This window comes from Asparagus officinalis, chromosome 2 (genome assembly GCF_001876935.1).
Source record: "Asparagus officinalis chromosome 2, Aspof.V1, whole genome shotgun sequence".
Taxonomy (NCBI): Eukaryota; Viridiplantae; Streptophyta; class Magnoliopsida; order Asparagales; family Asparagaceae; genus Asparagus; species Asparagus officinalis.
In genome coordinates this window covers 31849124-31859053 of record NC_033795.1, presented here as the reverse complement: position 1 = coordinate 31859053, position 9930 = coordinate 31849124, and the positions used below count along the sequence as shown (strand labels likewise).

The following is a 9930-nucleotide window of genomic DNA, read 5'->3' as shown; positions in this document are numbered from 1 at the left end:
GGCANCACAAATTTAGAAGGGCAAATTCAACCATGGACTCGCATAATCTTAGGAAACTGATCAAAACCAGTCTTCTTCCTGCCAGGAGATATGTCAAAAGTCATGAACTTGATTCATTGGATCACTTTATCGTTCAAGGCGTCTGCGTATTCCGCTCTTAGCACCAGGAAGAGCATCTCCGACGGATCTTGCTACCGCATCATCATGCAATGCCCCAAATATTAAGGAACGTTCAAAACGGCACAAGACAACTTGGATATTATACTAATCGCTAGATTGAAGCTATTCATATTCATGCACATTAATCAATCTTAGTTCAAGTGTCGTATTCCTTGATCTCATTTTCTACCTTCTTAACAGGTGTTAGACTCTTCTTAGTTTCTGCTCATGTGGGCTGTGTATGAAAATAGCACCCATATAAAAAAGCACAACACAACACAACCATCTCCATTTTAACAAATAGTTAATAGACTGCTACTTTTGATAACAACCGTTTATCATCTAGAGGGATGGTTGAAATTCTTTTTAAATTTAACACTCACCATAACAACATGAATTGCTAAGTCCTAATTTGCACTCCACTAGGTATCAAATAGATAATCAACTATCAAATAGATAATCAACAATTATAATAGAGCAGAAGTCCCACCACTACTTTTTTGTTTGCCAAGAGAATCCAAACCCAAAAAAACTACTGAGTTCTAGAATTCCATTTACGCCAAACAAGGTTCCAGAAAACTAATCCTAATCCTTGGAGAGAAAACCCACAGAAACGTCAAAAAGAGAATACATACTGCATAACATACAAATCTTTAACCAAAATAGAAGAGATTTCTTCTTTGTACAAAGGAACAATACACATAACATACAGACAAAAGGATATTGCACTCTTTTAGTGAATATATCGTAGCATCAGAGACGCTCTTAAGTAGTTGACATCTCAAACTTAAGAGAGCTTTATACCTACTAAGTTAACATGAGAAATTCAATGGGACTAAATTTCCTTGCATTAAGACAGGTAGAGGAAGATAACCCTTGCATCGATAATCAATACAAAGTTACATCAGAGATACAAGACTCATACATGCAAGAAACTTAGCCTTGTACTTTACATAGTCACATCACGTGCATACAAAGTTACTAAAGGGAGATTCATATTTACATAACGCACTAAATACTTAGTTGATGAAGGATGCCTCACCATCTTCTCATCCCTTTGTGTAGCGTTTCTAAAGTAGGAACAGTGATCCTGTTGCGAATGCAACTGCTAAAGAGAATTTCAAGGTTTAATTTGCATTCTCATTTCTTCATGATGGTTTTTGTTTATTTCGGCTCGAGCTCAACTTCTCCAGAAGATCTTGTATCGTAATAGAAGCATCCTTCAAAAAGAAGCAAATATACTCATCAAATATATACAATAAGAAGATACGGTAGAAACATGATTCCACCAGTTCCAAGAATAAACAGGTAACCCAAAGTTTCCTGGTTTTCCACTCATGTATTCTAAATTGTATTTTGCACTCATACACTAAGGCCCTGTTTGGTTTGACTGAAAACGATGGAAAAGAAAAGAAAAAGAAAAAGAAAAAGAAAATAGATTTGTATTGTTTGGTTTGATGGAAAGATAAGAAGAAAATGACAATGAGAATCAGAGAAGAAAACAAGGCTCTGAATTTTCGTTCTCAATTTCTTCCTCCGAAGCTAGTGAAAGTTGGGGAAAATTTTGTCTGGGCCGGTCGACCACAACTCCCGCTAACTCGATGCCACTACCCCCTGTGCTGACAACTCCCGCTATGTCGATGCCACTACCCAATGCGTTGAGAAGAAAAATCCTCCATTGATTGAGTGTGGGCCCCACCAGGGCTAAGACCATTATATTCAGTGGCCCAACTAGGGCATTTATGTAGGTTTAAGTACACTATACACATATGAAAAAAAAAATCATGTAAAGAACTCTCTTTATAGGATATATTATGGTACATTACACTAAACACCCATAAACTTTCAGTGCTTTATAGTAAACCCCCATGAATTTTCATAATCACACTAAACGCCCAATAACTTTTCCAGAAACCCCTTATGATCTTTTAGGTAAATTACACTAAACCCCCATGGACTTTCAAAATGCCTCTTTATGCTATTTTTTGGTTCTAATGTATGGGGGTTATCTACAAAACTGAAAACGTTTATGGGAGTTTTCTGCAATTCCAAAAAGTTCATGGGAGTTTGGTGTGATTTTCAAAGGTTATAGGGGTTTATTGCAAAACACTAAAAGTTCATGGGGTTTAGTATAATTTTTATATATAAGGGTTAATGGTTTTTTCTATCTTATTTTTTTTATGTATTTTCCTTCAAATTTCTTTCTACAAGTTTCTTTCTAACCAAACATATAAAAAAATCTTTTTTCTTTTTCTTTTTCTTTCTTTTCCTTTTCCATTTCATTTTCTTTTCTTTCACTTCACCTCAAACCAAACACAGCCTAAAGTTCCTTTTTTTTCTGTTACTTTCACAAGGGGGTGTTATTTTGTAGGGTAAAATTATCAAATTTCCCTTTTTGAAGGAACCAACAGTCTCCCCTCGCTATTTTTTTTTGCCATTTACAGATTTATCTTCTCAGTAAATTATCAAATTACCCAACCCTAACCCTAATTTCAAAAATGGGTAAATTTTTTCAATCTTAACAAGTTAGATCTACAGCCTATACCTTCATCGAACTCTGATTTAATAGGGAAACTGCACATCTCTGCAGTGAGATGTGCAGTTACGTAAGTCTCAACAACTGCTCCATTGCTTGATAACCTTATAACCTAAAATTTGAATACATACTGTTGAAGCTTCAGTTTGAAAATGTTCAAGAAATGGCCCAAATGGGGAAGAAATGAGAATTGGGTAAAGGATTTTTTTAAAATGTAACTTAAAGGGTATTAATGCCGTATCACTTCATATAACATGGTTGTCTAAAAGAAGATAATAACATAGTATAGTGAAAAATATCTCGGGCATAGAAGTGTTACAACTTAAGAGTACTGAAACAAGGAAAATTGTGTGGTATATAAATGCCCATCAGGAGTAAAACATAAATAGGCTGATTCTGGCCAGGGTTACTATATGCAATGACAAACCCCTTCACGATAAATAAAAACAAAGCCAATAAAAGAAGCATCTTAATCTTCCTTACCCTCAACTTGTTCCTCAAAGTTTCCTCTTCTTTGTCTCGGCGGATTCTTTCTTCCGCGAAAACGTCGACTAAAGCTTCCTGTTCTTTAGTTGCCTCATCCAGCTTCTTTTTTGCAGCTTCAAACTGTTGATAGCCCACAATTTTAAACATTTAGAGCACTGAAATCTACAAGCAGTTACCAAATCAAATCTTTATGGATTCCAATAGCTGCAACGGGCAATAACAAGTCACCATTTTGTTTCTTTCTTCACCTAGGTTGATATTATAAAAAAGAAAGATCATCTGCCAAATTGAGAACCAGATGTTTATGAATTAGAATAGCTTCAATTAGCTCATCTAGGTAGAATCCTACGCTTCCATTCAGTTCTGTTAAAGGCTATTTCCTCCACTATATTGGCATCTGGGTGCCAATATGACAACCAGATATGGTTCAATTTGTTTCTCAGCCTGATTAGCAACTTCTTTGACACTTAATGTGTTAACCAAGTGATTTTTGAACATCAAGTAATTAGTTGTCATCATTTTAAGTTTTATTTCTTTTGCCGTGTATCAGGCACTAACCCTGGAAACTAGAGGACTTCCTTATTGCTCTGATGATACCAATTTTTTTATTTTCATTTTTTGAGAAAAGTTACATCATCAAAATAATAAAGTTTAAAAATTAAAATTCTGTACGACAAGAGAGATCCTTACATGCAAAAATTTAAACATAGATTGGATCAGTGGAAATCTAGGCTTATTATATTGAACTGCAGCCAACTGGTTAATTGTATTTTTCATGTCATGCATTAATCGAACGGCATATCTGCGATGGTGTGTTTTCTCTGACAGATATTTAGAAAAGCCCAATGTCGACTCCTCAGGTACTTGGCTGGTTAACAACAGTGCCTTGAGCTTAAAATCACTTTTTCAAGGACTTGAACAATGATATCAATTGATTGAAAATGAGAAATAGGAGCAGAGAAGAGGACTAGGAGCTATATAATATCACCTCTATCCAGTCCCACATGGTGCTCTCAGTGTCTGTTGCAATCTTAAAGAATGCATACTTAGGCTACAAATTGCAAAATGTGAGAATCTATGTAGCCTATGCTTAAGTGTTTAGCTTTTAAAATTAACTGCTGGAAGTTGAAAAATGCCGTGATGCAGAGGAAAAAACACTAAATATAAGATCGGACAGCCATGGGACTTGATATCAAAGAAGGACTATGGTTGTCTGCTCTTGTTTTGTGTAGGGTAGTCATTATGGCTGATAATGTAATTTATAGGAAATACGTAGGCACATTATGATTTGGAATATAAGACAAATGTAATGAAAGCTAATGAGCATTTGAATTTCAAGTTGACCCTTTGATGGTTTCTCAAATTCTAATGAGGGTAAAATATCACCAGACATCAATGTGAAGCAATGATTGCACGATGACAAAGAACGAGATATCAGGCTACTACTTCAAAACAACCATCCCAGGTGATAAACTGAAGTAAATTATAAGAATCAAGTAGCAACAAACTTACCTGCTCAGTTAACAATTTATTCTTCTCCCTCTCCTGCTGCAATTCACGTGCTATTCTCTCTTCAAGTTTCATTATCCTACAAAAGTGCAGTTGTCACTACTAATCATAAAGGTGACATAAAAAGCAACTTCCACATGATATCCATTATTATTACCTTTTCTTCAATGTTTCATTTTCATCCGTCAATTGCTTGATTCTCAGTGGAGAATCTCCATTGCCGGTCTCATTTCCATTGCATGTAACTAGGATTGCCTGCCAGTAGAATAACAGTAATATAAGCTCCCCTACATAAAAAGAAAAAGTAATAGAAGTAGAAAATCAGCAAGGAACATAAAGAACTCTAATATACAAGTCAATCTGCAACATTAGATAAAAGGAAGTGGATCAAATCATATATAGGATTTCAATCACTCCATCCCTTTTACTTTTTTTTTAAAACGATCTGCTTCTCCCTTAACAAAATGCTGCTCTTTTCTATTTTCTTTTGATGCTTGAGGAAATGATGAGAAGAGGGTGACTACAGTGAGTAAAGAGAGGGATCTGTAGTGCACCAGAAGACCTATCACAGCCCCCGGCATCGATGGTCGCCTACTGACTAGGTGCCAATGGTGGACTCTAGAAGTCTATTAACTATTAACTATTAAATTCAGTTACCTGAAAGTTCGCGCCGTCCGCTGAGAGACAACAGTGGCATCCACATCACAGAGGATAGCGTCAATGTTACTGTGGTGTAGGGAGTACCTCTTCTCCCTGCAGGAGTAGATGACAATGGCTTTGGTTTTCTCATGGGACCAGCAGTTGGGAATCTTTATTCTTCATCAATAAATTTATGGAGGGAGAAATCAAGATGATCTATGCCAAAGCAGTTCTACTCAAATTATGGGAGAGAGATTTTCTACTTAATTTCTTGTGGTTGCCAGAGAAGGCAATGAAGCATCCCAAACAAAAACGTGAAGCTAGCACTTGAACAACTGTGATGAGGGTCGTTTAGGCTGGTGCCAAATTATATTGGGAAATGGCTTTTTCCACAGAGGGGTAACGGCTTTTTTAACTTCGGCAGCCAATAAAACATAGTTGGATCCACGTGACATGAACCCCATAGATTATTCATTGGGGGATCTCCACCGCAATGTGTTGCATTGATGCGACCCCAATGCAATGATAAATAGGCAAGGGTGGTTTGATAGGGCATTTCGTGGATGCTACACGTTATATCGATGTCATCTTAGTGTGATGACAAGTAATCAAGTACATTTAAGAAACTACAATCCTCTAATAGATTGCCAAATAGTATTAGACATAGATTGGAACATCATAAAGGAGACAAAGGTAGGAGCTATTTACAAGAAAATATAATTAGGTTAGCTACTTAAATTATAGGTACTCTTACCCAAATGACAACAGAATTAGTAGATTATCATTATTAGAAGAAAAAGTTTAGTATAATTTGTTTACAGGAAACTAAATCGACAAGTGAAAAATATAGAGAAATTAAGAAGACCGGATATAAAATCTGATACATGGGAAAGCAGAACAGAAACAAAGTGTGAATACTTGTAGATAACATAACAGAAGATAATGTAGTAGAGGTAAAAAAGGTTGGAGATAGAATAAGTGCTCTGCTTAAGAAAAATGATACTACTACAGTTATTGGGTGTTTCGAGGGGGGGGGTAGTAGTCCTAAAAGAACTTGGTTGTAAGCAATAAATAAGGATATAATAATAAAATATTGTATATTCTCATTCATATCTCAAAAGCTACATCTACTCCCCTTTATATAAGGATACAATAACAAGAAGTTTATAGTGTAGTCAATGTGGGACTGAACACAATTATGTAATCACAATTATTCTCTTAGTTACATTCCTAATATCTCTCAATCATCAAATTTCTAATTTATGATCTTTAATATATTATTCCTACTATAACTATAATATTATAGATCTCCATAATATACTCCTTAATACTCCCCCTAAAGCTGGAGCATGTATATCATACATGTCCAACTTGTTACAAACAAGATGTACTCCAATTTATGACACGACTTAAAAGGCTTAAATCTTCTGTGTGACCTTTCTCATCATATGTGTCTTCATCTTTTAATATCTTCCACCACGAGCAATCTAAACTAAAATCACCAAATGCGATACGTCGATCTTCTTCACAGATCGACTAGAGACCTACTAAACAAACGATCCTTACTAAGGACTCACCAAGCAAACGATCCTCTCTAGGGATTCACCAAATAAACGATCTTTTTCACGGATCAACCAAACGAACGATCCATTTTACGGATCAACCAAACAAACAATCCTCTCCAGGAATCAACCAAACAAATGATTCTCTTCATTTTCTAACAAACAAATGACCCTTCTTTAGGGATATGTCATACGAATGATCCATCTTTAGGGATCCACCAAACAAATGAAACAGAGAAAATAACCTTAATTAAACCAATTTCTAAACTATATCATGACTCAATCGAAATCCTTTTTTCCGGTAGCTAATGGTGATCAAGTTTTTAGAATACAAGTGGCATCAACAATTTGAGTAGGCAGTGAACGAAAGAAAATCTAGGCAGCACAGTCGGTGACGAGAACATAAACATCGAGGATGACTACCGCTATCAATAATAGCAATCCTGATTATCAACAAGGCCATCGAAATCAAGGCAGATAAGAGTCCGTGATAACGTTCACGGTGAATAATCACCGCAAAACACTGTTCATGGTGACCAGAAAGAAGGGCGGTTGTAAGGCAGAGGGAGGAGTTTAGTAGTGAGGAATTGGGGGGGCTAGAGTTTGTGAGGATCTAGGGTTCTATGGAGGCTAGAGTTTGCTTGGCTCTAATACTATTATTAATATCTCACAATTATTCTCTTAATTACATTCTTAATATCTCTCAATCACCAAATCTCTAATTTATACACCTAATATATTAGTCTTAATATACTATAACATTATAGATCTCCATAATATATCCCTTAACACTTTGGGATAAAAGGCTTTGTTTTTGTTTTTGTTTTTGTTTTTGTTGTAAGGCGAATCAGGTTTTTTATTTGCAGTAAAACAAATAAACTACAATTACATAATCATCTAATATGGAGCCAAACAATCTTTTCTAACTGCCTAATTGTTGATGTTAGATAATCACACAATAACTTAGTCGGGATAAGATTGATCAGAAGTCGCTAACTTCTCCGAATATCTGGTTTTGAGTAGAGTTAATCTTCCTTGCACGTTCAACAACTCCTAATAGGGCGGGGTATGGTTCCGCAATCAAGTTAGCTAATTACTGGAGTGGGAAAGCGGCGAACTATAACAGCTCTTAAGTGCAGTGGAATGGAAAAAAATGCTGAGAAAATTGCTTACCCTTATGTTGAGAATGATTTCCCCTTTTATGGAAACGAAAGAAGGTCATTTTGGTCTTTTCGTCTGAGTCAGCTATGACTTTAAAGGTGTCAGTCGCGAAGTGGGCGTGGTCACTTCAGCATTTAATAAGATGGGATAGTCGGCGTGCGAAGCCGGCATGGTCCGATGTATCATAAATAATATTGGGGATGAAGGAATGATGGCGCCTGTCACGCATACAATGTGATGTCAACGCGTTGTCAGCGGGGGGCTCGAGGTCGTAGTCGCCTTTTGTCTCGTATGAAGGTGTGTCGAGAGGTGCCGCCTTTCGAGTCGGCTTTTGTGAGATGTCGGCTAGATAATTAGTCTAGTAAGCTTGCGGCGAGTCATCTTCGATGAGGGTCGGCAAGTACCGTCTTTCAAATCGACTCTGGCGAGATGTCAACTCGGCAAGTCGACTGAATCGGGACTTTAGCTATTCCAAGCGTCAAGTCGGTCGAATTAGGAGTAATGACGGATCCTAATATTGGCGATTGAAAACACCTTAACAGTTGGCCCATTTCGCTTGGAGTCGGGTTGGACCGGGTCCAAGTGAAATGACACTATGGTCTTGGACGAAAACTGACGCGCATTAGGTGGGGGAACTGAAAAGCCCCTTTAGATGTAATGTGGCTGACGCCACCACACATTCCTTTTGACTGCTGCAACTCCGTTTTTCGTGCTAGATTGCGAGCTGTTCAGGGTAGGTGGGTTGTGCCTCGATCTGGGAGATGCCGCTTCAAATTCTGAAAGTTCATCCCGTCCGTTGGCTAAATTCTGATCCGACCGTTGAGATTCCGACAGTTGTGGGTTCAGCTACATATAAATAGGGCTAATACTATGAGAGGAGCAGTTATTGCTCTTTGAAATTCTATTTGAGAACTCAAGAATCTTTTCGATCATCTACTCAAGCGATCGATTATCCACCGCCAAATGGCATCTTCCGATCCCGTTGATAGGCAACGCTCTGCTGGCGGGGTTTCACTCTAAAGTGACGCAGCCGCAGATGAGAGCGCTTTATGGGAGGTTTGACATTCCCAAAGAGTACCAGCTAATGGCGCCGACGAGGTCAGAAGCGATATACGACCATAGACTGGATCAGGCCCCCGCTATATCTAAAGCATCTGGGCGGTGTCGCCAGCGCAGATGAAGCCAAACACCATTGGTAGGGTTCGTGGTGATTGCCATTGGCTGGTAATCAAACCATTCTTGAAGGTACTGGGTCGTCTGGTCACCGTTAAGGTGAACCAAACCGAGCCCCACTTTTATTTTCAAATGGTTAGCAAGTTCAAGCTCATCACCGATCTCCCCGACTCGAACAAAGATTGAAAGAAAAAGATTGTCTGGATCATGGGGGACGACTTGGAGTTGGGCTGCTCAAATTGGCCCGAGATACGGAAAGATGTGCTAATGGCTGTGTCAGAACGCGCAGAAGATGTCCCTAGACCAGATCAGGACGATATGCTGAGTACTTGCTCGATAACTCAGTCTTGCGGGTGGCTAATATCTCAGTCGTGCCCCCTACTGCCAGGTACCAGGAGAGGACCTTAACGCTAATCCTAGGCACAACCGAGATAGCTACGGTGTCGGCCTCTCAACTTGCCGACCCCCAGGAAGGGCTGTCGGCAAAGCTAGAGAAGCGTCCTCGCCAAGACTCAACTCCAATGGAGGCTGAGTCGACTGACATGGAGCCTCATGCTGCCCTGGTCCATGGGCGGAGGAGGCGGCTGCGAAGGGTCGAGGAACAAGTCTCTCATGCGAGAGCCGAAGTGGATGAGACCGAACGTCATTCAAGTGGATGAGTCGACTCCAGAAGAGAGGGAAGTCTCTCGACGAGAGGTTTAGGTC

At 38.5% G+C, this 9930-nt stretch overlaps 1 protein-coding gene across 1 annotated transcript in view; it reads right to left on the bottom strand.

Annotated features, from left to right (window-relative positions):
• Nucleotides 867-9930, bottom strand: part of LOC109831023 (protein MICRORCHIDIA 4-like) — a gene marked incomplete at its 5' end in the record, with an annotated part of 53599 nt that continues 44535 nt past the window's right edge. Inside the window, 4 exons of the mRNA XM_020398368.1 lie at nt 867-1379; nt 3179-3301; nt 4694-4769; nt 4848-4945. Coding sequence (XP_020253957.1) covers nt 1308-1379; nt 3179-3301; nt 4694-4769; nt 4848-4945 — 369 coding nt within the window. The remainder of the gene's footprint in view (nt 1380-3178; nt 3302-4693; nt 4770-4847; nt 4946-9930) is intronic.